The 14,909-nt window shown below is 40.7% G+C and overlaps 1 protein-coding gene across 9 annotated transcripts in view; it reads left to right on the top strand.

The window, feature by feature from the left end:
• The window catches only part of ST3GAL3 (ST3 beta-galactoside alpha-2,3-sialyltransferase 3), a 188,175-nt gene that overhangs the window by 51,408 nt on the left and 121,858 nt on the right, over positions 1–14,909 (top strand). For all 9 annotated transcript variants that reach the window (XR_014184203.1, XM_082054126.1, XM_082054128.1 and 6 more), the window contains one exon: positions 3,864–3,906. Coding sequence is in view for 8 of the 9 variants with exons in the window: in XM_082054126.1 (XP_081910252.1) it covers positions 3,864–3,906 (43 nt within the window). In the remaining variant the exon portion in view is untranslated. The remainder of the gene's footprint in view (positions 1–3,863; positions 3,907–14,909) is intronic.

Genomic DNA, 14,909 nt, shown 5'->3' with positions numbered 1-14,909 from the left:
TGCCTGGACGCTGAATTTCTATTGGATACTTGGGAGAAATTTCCATGCTAATGCCAGCATCGAATTTGGCACAGGATTTGCATCGTTTATAGAAATTGCTATGCTTGGCTGTACTTCTGTTCATATAATCCTAATTACGTGCTTTATTATGAAATCATTGTCAGTTATTAGATTCGTATTCAATTCCAGTCTTCCTGGAAATGTAGAAATGCGTTTTATGTCTGACCTAAGAAGGCCTCTTGCTCTTATGGGGCATGATGAAACCTTTTTTCCCATGTTCATTCATTTCTGTGCTTCTGTACACTGCTGTACCACACTGTCAGCTGGGATCTGTAGCTTCCTAGCACAAGTGAGTGTGTGGTCCTTAGATTGCCTTGCTCTCTTTTAATACTGTTGCTTTTATCCCTCATGAGCTTTTCAGTCTCTTATGGACTGAGGACATAAAGCCTTGTTCAGATTCTTCCATGATGTTCTTCTAGTGGATGCAAAGTAAGCTCTTTATCACCTTTACTCACATTCAGCTTACTGAAAAATAACCTGTCCCACATAGCCATATAAATACCTTGTCCGGAGACCGATGGGTCGGTCGTGGCCTGAGCTGGGTCACACCTGGCAATCTGGTTAGATCTGACATGTTTTCTCCAGAACCACACCTATAGGTAGCTCTGCATTGCGCTTCTGTGCAGTGACCCCCTAATGGGGGGTCATCATGATGATGCTGGCAGGTACCAGCACCAAACCGCAGTTCACACGGCCAGCAGGTCCAGGCTGGTTCTTGGTGGAAGTGCTGGAGTATTTCTACCTTGTTCTCTATCTGTTTTGTTCCATTTTCTCTAATATTCCAGCACTACTTTATCACACTGCATGACAAAGAGGAGAAGGTGTATTAGCTGGTTAATTTGGTGAGTGAGGCTTTAAACTAAGGTGATGGGAGGTGAAGCAACATGTAGGTCAGGGCTCAGAGAGCTCACACGTGTGCCAAGGCAGGCTCTTGCAGCCAGTGTTGTCGAGGGAGGGAAGGGTAGGAGTGGGATCGCCCCTTTCTCCCACAGTGACCTGTGTGATCAGCTCAGTCCCTCTCCTCTAATCATCACACCCTGACTATGCTGTATTCTAGATCCAGTTTTGCTTGTCTTAATTTCCAAGCCAGTAGTAATGCTGTGACTTCCAGGAGTCCCAGTGAGTGTGAGATGGCCCATGGCAAGGGCAGCATTTCCCTGCCTGCAGTATCACAGAATCCCAGAATGTCAGGGGTTGGAAGGGACCTGGAAAGCTCACCCAGTGCAATCCCCCCATGGAGCAGGAACACCCAGATGAGGTTACACAGGAAGGTGTCCAGGCGGGTTGGAATGTCTGCACAGAAGGAGACTCCACAACCCCCCTGGGCAGCCTGGGCCAGGCTCTGCCACCCTCACTGGGAACAAGTTTCTTCTCATCTTTAAGTGGAAACTTTTGTGTTCTTGTTTGAACCCGTTACCCCTTGTCCTACCGTTGGTTGTAGTTTGCACATTTCACCAGTCAGTGAGTGGAAGGAGCGTAGATGCTTCTGGTTTGATGTTACAGCCTGAAAGGATCGTTTACATCCTTCTGAAAATCAAGAACACACCTGTGCTTCTAGTTTGAAAGCAGAAATGTTATTTTGTTTCGTTATACTTCTTACGTTTTTTTGGAAAATGCCTGTTGCAACATAGTTGACATAAATAATTTTACAGGATTACTTTATAGCTCTGTTAGTAATCATCAGTGAACATCAAAAGCAACCACTTAAACGTAGGGAAGGTTAAATGCATGTGACAAAGAGACGGTAAATCTTATGAAACGTTGCAATGGAGGTATGACACGTGTGAGTAATAATTATTATAATTATTAGTTAGAAATAATTATTACAGTGAGGTAATAAAGACTTTGGCAATGCTGAGATGGAGAAAATGAGAAGGGATTCCATAATCTTTAGGACTATCACCCTTCAAGTGTCTTAAAAGAGGAGAAACCAGAATTGGCTATAACCTGGTCTCGTGTGTTAGCATAGGTGCAATTGAAAGCAATATTATTAACATACAAATTGATATTGTCCAAATGCATTCCTTTGGTTGGAGATAATGGCCAGAATGTTTCGTGAGGGAAGAAGTTTAGTATGGGTGTGTTTTCTGGTGCTTTGGTTGCAAAGCTCATAAAGTACTGAGTTAGTAGAAATCCCAGGATGTTGTTGTAGTTGTGAGGTGATGTATCTCTGATTGCATTTCCTCCTCTTGTATTTCCCGTTGGGAAGAAGGGAATGTTAGCTCAAATAGGGTACAATTGATGACAGGTTGGTCAGTGGGTATAGATTCTTTAAAAAAAACCACCCAGACTCAGTTGCTGTTTGCTCAGTATGGATGTTGGTTTTGGGAAGGGTTAATAAAAATCGAAGGCATTTTTTAATTTTCTTTCCCAGAATGGGTACCTTCCTGTGCATGATCCTACATGGGGAGGAGGTGGGGTTGGACAGGAAATAATTTCTTGTAGGAGGAATAAACCAGGAGGAAGTTATGAGGAGAGCAGCACATGGGGTACACACAACCGTCAGTATGTGGAGGGTGGAGGAGAGACGCACAGGTGTGTTTCTGACATTAAGTACAACAGGGATGGTGGGTGGCACGTGGGTGCTGGCAGAGAACAGATAGGATGTGCCAATATCAAGCACACTCATGTTCTGCAACTTCTGTTACCTAAGTTACATCAAACATAATTCTTCCCTTGGCTCAGGAATGAAATCTTAATGGGACTGAAATCAATGGCACAGTTTTCACTGGCCTCTCTGGTGCAACTGCTTTGCCTTAGGTACATCTTCAGACTTTCCTGTCCTGCCGGTAAGTGGTAACATGAAAAGCTTGTGCTTTTGTTAGGTACACGACTGCAGCAGGGATTCTGATGGTGTTTCGTAAGGAAAGCAAAGTTCTCTGTTTCCACTGAGCTCTTCCTAAAAGGCTATGAGACTTTTTCTTCTTGTTTCTCTTAATACATCCTAATCATTAAGCTCTGGAAGGATTATCTTTTACTTCTCTGTTTGTATTTTTTTAATTGTATGGTTGTGAAACCCAGTGGTTCGTGGTGTGAGGAGGGCCCTGAGCTTAACCCAACACAAGGAGGACACTACACCTTTTAGTTTCTCTTGTGTATCTCATGAATTCTAATAGTTTTATTTTGTTATCAAGTTTTGAGTTACAAGATTATAAGTATTCAAGGGTGCTGAGTGCAGAGCTTTATACAGGAGTTACAGATGCTCTAAGTGATCGCTTTGTTTCTGTAGCTGTTCCCTGTTTGTGGCATAAGCTGTGAGTTTGGGGTTCCTATTGAACATCATCACCAGAATTTGAAGTATTTTTGCCACCCTGAGTGACTTTCTCTTGACGAAGGGCTGCCTGATTACGAAATTTTGGGTTGGAATACATAAGAAATCAAGACAAAATTCAAAACTCTACCCCATCAGGACCTGGGAGGAGTGTTTGTCATACAATTTACTGTCAAAATGATTTCTACTGCAAGCAGGAAAGCTTTATGTATCACTGCATGCCTGGTTTCAGTAGTGCTTTTTTTTATGACTTCAGATATCTTGCTTAATTCTAGTGATTTCTAAATTAATGAGTACCAACACATGCTCTTGCTTTAGTATTTCCTGGAGATTCAGAAATGTTAATTTGGAAATACCTTGAAGTAACAGTAGTCTGTGATAACAGGTTCTTGCAACTGGAAAATATGATACAGCTATTTTCAGTTAGAAATAATTATTGCCCTTCCATAAGGACCTGTTGCATTTTGGTGCCTTTTTCAGAGGAGACACTTGCAGTTTTTATGATATTGTGTCCCTTGCTTTTGTTTTCCAGAATATGACAAACTGGGCTTTCTCCTGAACCTGGACTCAAAATTGTAAGTAGAACAGTAGGACTCTTCTTTGTTTCTGTAGTTACAGATTTCTCTTGTAAGCAAATTTATGTCACCTGGGGAGGTGACTGACTGGGCTTACACACTTCTACCTGGGACAGCCAAGTCCTGCAGCAACCTGGCTACTGCAGCTTCTTAGTCTAGGCTTGCTGGCTGGCTTGGATTGTGATTCACTGTCATTAATTCCTTAATGACTGACCAAGAGGCTGTAAATGTCCACCTGAAGCCATGACTGTCAGTCTGCTCTGGGTATCCTACTGTTAATCTTCCAAATGAGGAAAAATGTATTAAACTTTTGAAAGCAGAAGGAATGTCGATCTGCAATTTACTGGGATGCTTAGAAGTTTATGTTTCCTATCCACTTGTTTGTTAAAAATGGATACTAGTGGTTTTGTTTGTGAACTGGAGTGGGAAGAACTTCAACATAAGGTGGTGACCACTTGATATATCAGAAGAACAACAAAGTGCTGAAGGATGATGCTCATCATGCTTTTTGCCATGTATCAGTCAAATTGAGACTGAACTTGTTAACACTAGGGGTCACTAGCGACTCTGTTTCTGAGGTCAAAGGCCTTGTGGAAATTTTGGTATTGGGAGCAAAAAGGCTACTAAAAAGCTTCTGGCTCTACCACTTAAAAAGGCGCTGAAGCAATCTAGTGGCTTTGAATGACTCGAGGATGCATCCCCTGTAAAACCTGTCATGTTAATATAAAAAACGTTTTTAAATGTTTAGGAAGTTTCATTGTACTTACGTGGTGTAACATTGAAGTTTTGAGTTTAGTCTTGCTGAGCAGCTTGGAAGCTTCCATAATGAAACAGAAACTTAATAAGTGTGTTGGGAACTGCTGTGCAAAAAATGAGAAGGTCTCTAGGTAGGAACTTCTTTTACAGAAGAACCTGGGTACATAAACTCAACTATAGTGATTTATCATAGAATAGTTTGGGTTGGAAGGAACCTCCAAAGCTCATCTAGTCCAACCTTCTGCCATGAGCAGGGACATCTTCACCAGCTCAGGTTGCTCAGAGCCCTGTCCAGCCTGACCTGGGATGTCTCCGGGGATGGGACATCTACCACCTCTCTGGGCAACCTGGACCAGTATTTTACAACCCTCATTGTAAAAAATGTCTTCCTCATGTCTAGCCTGAACCTCCCCTCTTTTAGTTTAAAACCTTGTCCTATTGCAACAGGCTGTGCTAAAAAGTCTGTCCCCATCTTTCTTATATGCCCCTTTTAAGTTCTGTATTCAGATGTACCCTTACAGCACTGGGGGATGAGGTGATATATTCTTTTCAATTTATATAAGCAGAAGTCAAAGCAAAGAGATTAGTCCTAAATTGTGAAGAGTATAAGTAAACTTTGAATGAACATCTTGGTGTTGCTAAGGGAAAAATAAATGGTTTTTAAGTAGTCTGGTTTTGTTTGTGGGGTTTTTTTGTTTGTTTGTTTGTTTTTCTAGACTACTTTGCGTGGTTTGTAATGTCTGATCTATTGAACATGCCCACTGACTGTCCACACACTGTTGACATAACAGCTTTGGATACCAGCCTCTGCAGTATCCAAACCGCTGCGTCAGTTTTGTTCTTCCTATTATTCCTCCTCCCGTGTTTTCTGTCCTTTTCTTTGTTGCTTTTAGCAAGTCCTGTTGAGTCTTCCTTCCTTTCAAGCCTTTGTTACTTGCTTTTTTTCCCCTCTTCTTTGCTGACTTACCTCCTTCAATTACAGCTCTCTGAGACATGGCTTGTTCCTTCTTATATCTGAGTATGAGGCCAAGTGAAGCTTTTACCTGCTGGAGGGCTTCCACAACCTAAAATTTTCTTTTAAAACCTCTCCATGATAAAAATTCTCCATTCTTTTTCATTAAAGAAAGATTTTGTTGACAACTTAAAATCTATTTATAAAGCACCCTAAATGTGCATGTTTGCTTTCAAAGTAGATCAGCCATAAAGTTAGCTACTGGAAAGGCTTGTAATAAAGTTAGCATGATTAAAATACATACTATGGGGATAGGTTAAGGTGCAAGGAAAGCAAGTACCATACATAGGTGAAAGCACATTATTTTTTAACTATAATTGTCATTTGTTTGGCTTAGGTTGGGTTGGTTTGTTTGTTTCTGTTTGGTTTTGTTGCTTGTGTTTGTTTGTTCTGTGGAAGTAAAGCCAACCCTGTGGATGGGCCTGATGACCTACAGAGTTTCTTCCAACCTGAATTATTTTGATGGTTTTTTTATTTCCAATAGCAAGGGAGCCAGAGAAAAGCTGAAAATACCATAAAACATCCTAAATGCATTTTGAAGGAAAAACGGGTGACAGCCCAGAGGAATCTGCTGCTGTTCTACAAGTTCACCATGTGTGGTCAGGGCACCAAATATGTTCTTTGAAGTACAGACCGTGAATTCAGTGAAACTTGGTGGTTAAAAATGCTTTATGTGACTCTTAATCAAGATGGTACTGTTGTAGAAGCACTTTCTAGTTAAAAAACCCCACTTGCTCAGAGTTGAAAGGGGTAATATGTTCTGCAGCGATGGCTTTATTGGCAGAAATAATTTAATTATGTCTGTTTCTGTGATAGAATCGTTCTGGTGGAATTTTGCCACAGATCATAACTTTATATGGTTCGCTTAATTGACAGCATGTGAGAGTTGTGCGACTTGAAGCACTTGTGGCAACAATTAGTTTTCTCTCTTAATCTTTCGTTTGTTCAAAATATGTTCCTGGTTGTGTTAGTTGATATAATTTAAACTAATGATCTGGTGGACTAACAATTTCTACAAAGGTAGATCTGCGATAAAACTTGAATGCCCTGAGTTGCGTTTTGAATGAAATTATACAAAGGAAAGTGGTTGACATGAATAAATATTGATGAGTTCGTTTGCCTTGGCATCTTTAATTTTTTCATTTGTTACCATTTTAGTGCCCTCTACCCTATAGATGTCCAGGGCGTGTTATTCAGGTATAATACATTCTGTTGTGGTTACAGCAATGTGATGATTGTGTTCACTGGTTCTCTCCGAGTTCGTGGAAATGGGAAGGAGACCAGATTTGGAAAGAAAACCTGTCAGAAGTGCTTTCTGTGTTTTCTATGGGAAATGTATGTCTGATGTGTGCCTTGCTATAGCTTTAGGGAGGCTGGTATGGCCAGGAATCTCACCTGGATGGGGGTGGCCAGCTTTAAAGGTACCGTACAGGTGCTCCATGGCAATGCCAGGTTCGGACCAGGTGTCTTGTTGCTCTGCTCTCATCAGAAAGGAGAATGGCAAGAAGGAAGATTCTTCCTTTCTGCTGCCTGTGCTTAGGTTAACTCTTCTTTGGAAAGTCTTTTAGCTTTCTAAAAAGCAGGATGGGATCCAGGTAGGGATTGTTATCAAAATACAGGGTGAATGGGAAACTGAGGGCATCTATAGGCAACATAGCTTATGAACGAGTTGTTTCCTTAGTCAAAATGAGACCTAAGGCTCCTCAAGACCAGATTAGGGAAAGAGGAGTTTTAGTTATGCTTGTACCAACCATAATATCATGACCAAAATTAGAATATTAAAACAAAATATGCTCAAAGTACAGAAACAGGCCAGTTGCATCAGTTTCTCACAGGTAAAGAGGTTTCCCAAGCAACAGAGCCACATACCGTTTTTAAACCTTTAAGAATAAAATCCAACATTGACTGGTTGTGTAGAGAAAAGTAGATAACACAAAAGATACGATACAGTTCACAGATCTTAATTCTTAGAGGGACTAATAGTTCCTGAACAATTTAAGCCCATCAATCACATTAGTGACTCAGCCAGTGGGTTATTAGGTGCCACCAAATGCCAAGATTTACAGTTGCTTTCTAACATCTGTACTTGACAAAGGATTGCATGTTTTTATTATTATTAAATATTTATATTGTAGTAGTTCTTTGAGGCTGGCCAGGTCCAAGAAACAATAGCCTCGTTCACTACAAATTCTGAATAATTCTCTGAGCAGAATCTATATTTGCATTGAATGAGATTTCTGCAGGAGGATCAGCGTATGATCACATAGTTAATTATAGCTGGTATCTTGACACATATTTAGTGGGCCCAGCTGAAGGTTGTGTCATTGTTCTTTATTCTGTCACTTACTACTCTGGGAATGCTTGGTTTAGTCACCTTAATGATTGCTTTGAGTTTGCCTTGGCATGTTACCAGTGTAGATTCACCTGTCTTGTGGGTGTGTAGAGCTCCTTTTTTATAATAATCTGTGTGATCTGGGGGCTCTTCCCTTGTGTTGGTTGTCCTCATGCTTCCGTATCAGCTTTCCTTACTCTGCCAGCATGCTATTTGCTTGGAGCTAGGGACGGCTACTCCTGCCCTCATTTCAGACTCATCCTTCAAAACGATTTTCAAAGGTACTTGTCCTGGTTTTGTTAAAAACCAAGTTTCTCTTTTAGTGAATTTGCCTGTCAGCTAAAGCTTCATATTAGCTGCATTTTCCTGGAGAACCAGATACATGTTTTGATAAACATAGCAATGGAATGCAAAGTTATTGCTAAGCATGGATGGACATCTCGTGAGAGGGGCAACGAGAAACAGATGACCAAGAAACTGACCAACTGTGTATAACATTCCATTCACTTGAATACTTCATATAAAAGTGGGAGATCACGAGGATCTCGTCCCTTTTTCGTCCCTTTCCTTTTTTCGCTTCTGCTTATGGCCAGCATTAGGAGAGGACCTTGCTAGTCGTCCCTGTGAACTGAGGCCTAGTGACAGACTGAATCCAGCTCCGGTTGGCTGCAGAGTCCAGTCCAGGACTTTGGGTGCTGGCTCTGCAGTTGCTGAGATTTTCAAGATTGGTTTTGTATATTTTGTATTATTTTTTTAAAACATTTTACATTTTCCAACTCTCTTCTCTCTGTCCTTCTTTCCCTCCCAATCGCCCGTCCTGAGTGGGAAGGGGGTAGAGGGAGGAGAGGTAAAAGCGGGTGAAAGGAGGTTAATAATACATCTGCCAGGGTTTTTATTGTCACCCCACAATCCAAACCCTCGACAGTACTTTAACAGTTAGTTCGACAATTTAATGCTTCTAAACAACAGCCAGAAAAAAGCCTCCCTTGGGTGATAGTGGATCTTTTCACTTGCTGCCATGGTCAGCTCAGAACCTTGGATGGTGAAGTGTCAGCTGAGGAATGATGGATGGAGGAAGCATCCCAGGGTTTGACTTGGACTCACTCCCTCATAAAGCTTTGCAAGAGTGAGAAGATGTGTGAGCTCACTGGAATAAGTCCTAAAGAAAAAAGATAGTGGGTATTACAATGTGTTAACTTGAGAGGGAATGCAATTTTTTAAAAAAAGGTAGAAAGAGGCAAAAATTTTGCTACCTGTCCCAATTAGAAAATGACTATGAGATCAGTATGTTTGACCACAATAACATAATGCTAACATAGTTAATGTTCTATTACATATTTATATGGTATATATTTGATATTGTGTTCTTTGGTAATTTTTAGGCACTACTTAATTAAAAGGAAGAATATTTCTTCCAGTGGCCTCTGTGCTTTGCTAGAGATTTTGTGATACTGTGTATTTACATGTTTTTCCAGTATTATAGAGTAGATTTGGGAGGTGCAGTGAAGATTTTTTTAATATTCATGATCATTTCAAACTTCAAAATTGGGAGACAAAGAAATCAAATCTGGTGGGGGGGAAGAAGCCAGAAATAACAATCTGCACCGTGCAAACTCATATGAAACTTGATCTAGACTTTGAAAAGACCGTAAAAATGGAGGGAGTTTGGGCTGGGGAAACACACAGATTGGGTTACTTCTGTTTGTTGAATTTGCTTTACTTCAGAGCTTTAATAATGAAGAACTGAAACAGAGCCCCTTCCCCTCATTTTGTTTCTAGTGTGGGAGGTTGCTTTGAAACGGATTGTGTCTATGTGTGGTACTTAGCCATTAAGCACTGTAAAAATAAGCAATAAACGTGTCGGAATGCTGGACTTGCCTCGCGCCTGCTGCTGGGGGATTTCTTTGTGCCCTGTTTCCCTCCCCATTTGTCTTTTTGTATTTCTGCAAACCCGAGAGGGGAAAAAGGAGAAGAAGTGAGAAGTCGCGATGATCTCCTGTCCTGCCTCGGCAAGAGTGAGCGTGTGTCTCACAGGCTACACGGGGTAATTCCGACCATCACAAGCAAGAGCATCCTGGTGCTTTATCTGAAAGATTATTTCAAGGCTTAGCATACTTCACAACATCGGGGTTTTCCTGGCGGTTGGTTATTTATTTCTCTTTAATTTCCGATTTTTATTTGACTTCCAATTCTCATCCTTCCACCTAATCTCTTCCATTCTGTACTAATTGTTTGAGAACTTCAAATATCTAAGAAAATGAACCCTGGCTATTCACAGTGATTCAATTACCGGTCTGTTTGTTGTTCATTCATCAAACCTCCCACATTTGGGTGGGATGTAATGGCCATCCCTGTTTCTTTGTTTTGCTCATCTTAGTTCTTTTTTTCCCCTTGATTTTGATCCTTTGGAATTCTCATAAGGATTTCTCACATGTGTCTCTGTTATCTAACTTTAGGATTCCTGTGTTACACTCAGTCAATGAGGAAGATAAAGACTGTACAAATCAGAATTACTGGCTGCTTAGATAGAACTGATTGATTACTTGATTTGTTAAGTGCAAACCAAGTGAAAAAACCTTATGTTTGGTGCTTTTGAAAGGGCCAGTTTCCTGAAGCTGGAAGCAATTATGAACCAAACCATGTGGGAAAAGAATGTAAAGCAAAAAATATGAATGGCTGGGCATTGTTTGGAGCAGTTTTATACTGTTTGCCCCAACAAGCTCAGTTTCATAAGAAAGAAATGTTCTTGGAAAAAGTGTTTTACTGAGAGTATAAGGGAAAACAGTGATAATGTATTAATAGAAAAGGTAGAAGTGTGCAGTAAATACATGGAGTTCTGTTCTGTTTGGATGAGACAAAAAAGTGCTTTCCTTAGAATCAACAACAAAAATTAAAGCAGTAGATACCTAAGTTTACGTGCTTTAGAATTGGGATGGCTGGGCAACATTCTTGCAAGAGTTTCTGAAGAAGTAGCTGAGGACTTTTTGGACTGCTGGAGACTAGGAATAAATCTTCAAACACTAGGGGTTCTCCGTATTCTTGGCAGAAAGTTGATGTGCAAATATTTTAAAAGCAAAAAGGAATGACTCACAGGCTTTTCAGCCCATTTTTGATTCTGAGCACAATAACATAATGGCAAATACAGGTTTCCACGAAAAAATAAAGTCATACATGTAGTTCCAATTAGCGTGCAGACACACTTTTTTGTTGGTGTTAGATGGGCCTGTTCTTCAAGTGGATCTCCATAAAGGTGCCTGGTGTGTGTGAGACCGACTTCTTTCTTGATATGTTCCTCTTAGGTCTCGGTTTACACATTTTGTGTTGCTTTTACCAGTTGTTACTAGTTGTATAAAAACTGGGAAACTTATGAAGAAAAGGTTTAGGTCTTTTTCCCTCCATATCTGTAATGTGGAACACTTACTTTGTAACTCTTCACTACAGTAGCATTAACCTAAATAAATGTTTGTTTGTTTTCCTAGGTTGGATATTGAATGAAATTGAATGGATTTGGTTATCTAAGTGTAGATCATTCCCAAAACTTCAGTCGAAGTGGTTAGAAATTCTCTGTCAAGACCATTAAAGAAGTTGGTCTCATGTAATTCTAATTGACTATACTGTTTACTGCAAGGACTAGATGTTCTGTGGCATCGTGAGTTTTGATATGGATTTATGTTAAAACACCGGCATTTGTCATTCTATTCTTGCTGTCCGTCATAATAAACAAAGTACCACTTTGTGGAAACAGGTGATATGCTGCTGCCTGTCCTGAACCAAAACACTTGTGAGTTTGTTTTTAAACTGACGCAAGAGCTGGAAATCCCAAAGGCCTGTATGTGATCACCAAGTGTCAACTCTTCTGCGCTTGCCTGGCTTGACATAGATCCCTTCTTGCAGGCCAGCGCTCTTCCTCCTCCAAAGAGAAATCATCTTCCCTTTTGTTTCCCCTTGGAGATTTTTTAGGGAATCCTTATCTGAGGGTGGAATGGAAATCAAGTTTATTCCAGCATGTGAACATTACACTGTTTATCAAGCTTGCCTCTGAAGCATGTCACTTACTCTGAAGAACACTATTGCTATGGTACCTGACACAGCGTAGTTGTCAGCTCCTCGTTTATATTTTTCTATAGCTGGCTGTGACAAAGCTTTTTAAATGGGGTGTATGGTAGGAGACAGCTTACTTTACTCAATCTGCCTCTAAATTTGTCTTCTGAATTACTGTAACATGACCGGATGCATCAAAGCTTTGCTGTCTGTGTGTGCTAAGAATGCCATACATAAACTTTAAGAATGTGTAATAGGTCATCAAGGCAGGGAAGAGTTTGGCGGAACAAGCACATAGAGGCTTTTTGCATGCTGGGGAAGGACAGTAAAACCAAGACATACTTTTAACAGCTGTGATTATAATCTATTAGGTAAGAAAACAGATTTACATTTATGCTGAATGCAAGCAGGAAGCGTTGTTGCTGTGCTTGAGAAGAGTTGCCTAGCGGGACAGAGGATGCTGAGCTGCCAGCTAGTGACATGCTATGAAACCATGATCCTTAGCTTTTTACAGATGTGACAGGCTAGAGGAACTCATGGTGTAAGACGCTGATGAAACCCCAGCCTTATAACTGGAAACCCGACTGTAAGCCTTGCTGCATAAAAATCTATTTTGCTGTTTAAAGTTCTTCCAGGACTGAAGTACCAGGTAAACTTGGATCAGGTTGATAGACTTAAAATACACTTTTTCCTTGGGGAAGCATGAAGTTGCTGCTAGCACCCTGGAAAAGTGCTCTAGAGGGACTCCAGACCTGACAAGAGCTGGTGTTGTGTGGTGCCCATTGCCATGAACACTTTGCAGCAGGAAGGTGACTTGCAGCTGTGTCTGCTGTGCCACATCTTGTAGTGCTTGTTGCTGTAAGATGCTTTGGGGTTATGGATGTTTGAATTGAACTGTGAGGCTCAGATGAGGTTTTCTCTAGTTGTTTCTGAGAAAACCAAACAATTTAACTTTTATGAAACACTTTGTACTATTACACAGAAGCGCGTGTGTTTCTTTCTCAGCCAAAATGCAAACAGGCAGAAATGATGCTCTGGACATGAGCTGCAGCCCCCATCCTGCTCTCAGCAGTGAGAATCAGGACCACGAAGGGAGGGACGGAAAACGGACAGAACAAATCTGTGCTGTTTCTTCCTTGTCCGCCATGCAATCTGTTCCAGCTCGTTAAAAAGAGATGAACTGAAAAGCCAACAAACAAAATGTCTTTGATTTGCATATTGAATGTGTTTGGATACTTCTGTTTGATTTCAGACCTTTTACTTCCTACTTACAAATACCTTCCCCACAGCTCTTTAAGAGGGCTAATCTTGAAAAGACCTAAAAAATGTGCGCGGTATCCTATACAGCTATAGAATGTTGGGTGCCTTCCTTCTACTTCTTTTCATCCTCTTTTAATGACCCTTTTTTACATCATTGAAGGCAGAAATCCCCAAAGGCGGTCGTGTCATTTCTCTGTTTGAGTTGGGGACTCTGATCTGTATAGGATTCAAAGCTGTATTTTATCATTGTGGAATCAGGTGATTTTGTGAAGTGTTGCTCTTTTGACAAATTAAAAAGCAGGAGAGGATTGGATCTGTCCTGTTGAAAAGTGAAACCTATTTCTATGCTCAGCCTTGGAGTTCTCCTTTAGCCTCTACAGTGAAATACGGTGAAAATACAGTGAAATACAATGAAAACCACTTCAGCATATGCTCTTTGGAGAGCCACAAATAACCTTCTGATGCAGGACTGATGTCCAGTGACGTTAAGGGTGATGTAAGATGAAGGAAGGTCTGATTAATTGGGCTGTTCGCGGTTCTTTGAGACAAACTTTATTCTGTTCTCTGGCTCTCATGGTTACATATGGTAGTTTGGATCCTGTTTGGACAGTCTCTTTTCAGACAAGCAGCTGCTCTTTGAAGTGCAAAAAACCCCACGTTATCTTAGCAGAGCATTCACTAAAACAATGTATGGAGTAAACAGGAGAGTTTTTTGATCCGGGTGACTCTGCAGCTGTTCTTACTGTTAAGAGTTCTGGCTATTCTTAATTATTTACCCTAAAGCAGTGTGGATTTTTGTTAGTTTTGTGTTTAGTCACAGTATCTGCAAGTGTTCCTCCAGGTCAGTGTTACCCATCTGTATTTACAGCAAGGTTTCTGGAGGAAACATTTTCCTCCCTATATGTAGCATTCCTCTTCTTAAGACTTCAGTGCGGTACTTATTAGATTAATTGATGTCTGTTTAAATTCATGACATCTGTCTCTAATATAGGTCAGTGAAGACAGCTTGTTTTGGACTACTGCTTCAGAAAGAAGAGAGAGAAAAATTCAGTTCCTCATGGCCATATACAGCAATTTGTAAAGCTACTGTTAAACCACATTCCCCAATTGTGAGGTCACCTCTACGTACCATCTAAAGCAATTTGTTCACTGACCAGTGTTTCTTTCCTCTCCATTTCAGTTCAACCCAGAAGACCATATCAGAGTTGTCTTTTTCTTTGGTTAAGAAGAGCTAAGTTGTTGTTCCTTCCCAAGCTGTCCAGATCTTCCAAATAAACACTTGAAGGGCAACCTTTATCACCATTACCTCTGCAAAGTTACCAAAGAAACTGAGAAGGGAGGGTGTCATGAACTGTTCTTGTGAAAGATTTGCTATCAGGTAGCTGAGAGAGATGTTTCCAAGCGGGATTTATTCCCCTAAGGTTTGGTGTTTGCTAGTTGCCTGTGAAACAGATTTGCTAATGCAACAGAAAGGGCTATTATCTTTGTGGGAAAATAAAAATGACCAGACCAAAGGTTCACCTGCCCCAGTGTCCGTTCTCAGAGCACTCCTAGAATTGTTTATGGAAGGAGAAGAATACACCAGTGTGAAGGGATCCTTGC

This window comes from Streptopelia decaocto, assembly GCF_964273445.1.
Source record: "Streptopelia decaocto genome assembly, chromosome: 5".
In the NCBI taxonomy this organism is placed as follows: Eukaryota; Metazoa; Chordata; class Aves; order Columbiformes; family Columbidae; genus Streptopelia; species Streptopelia decaocto.
The sequence above is the reverse complement of the archived record's forward strand: the minus strand, read 5'-3'. Positions and strand labels throughout refer to the sequence as shown.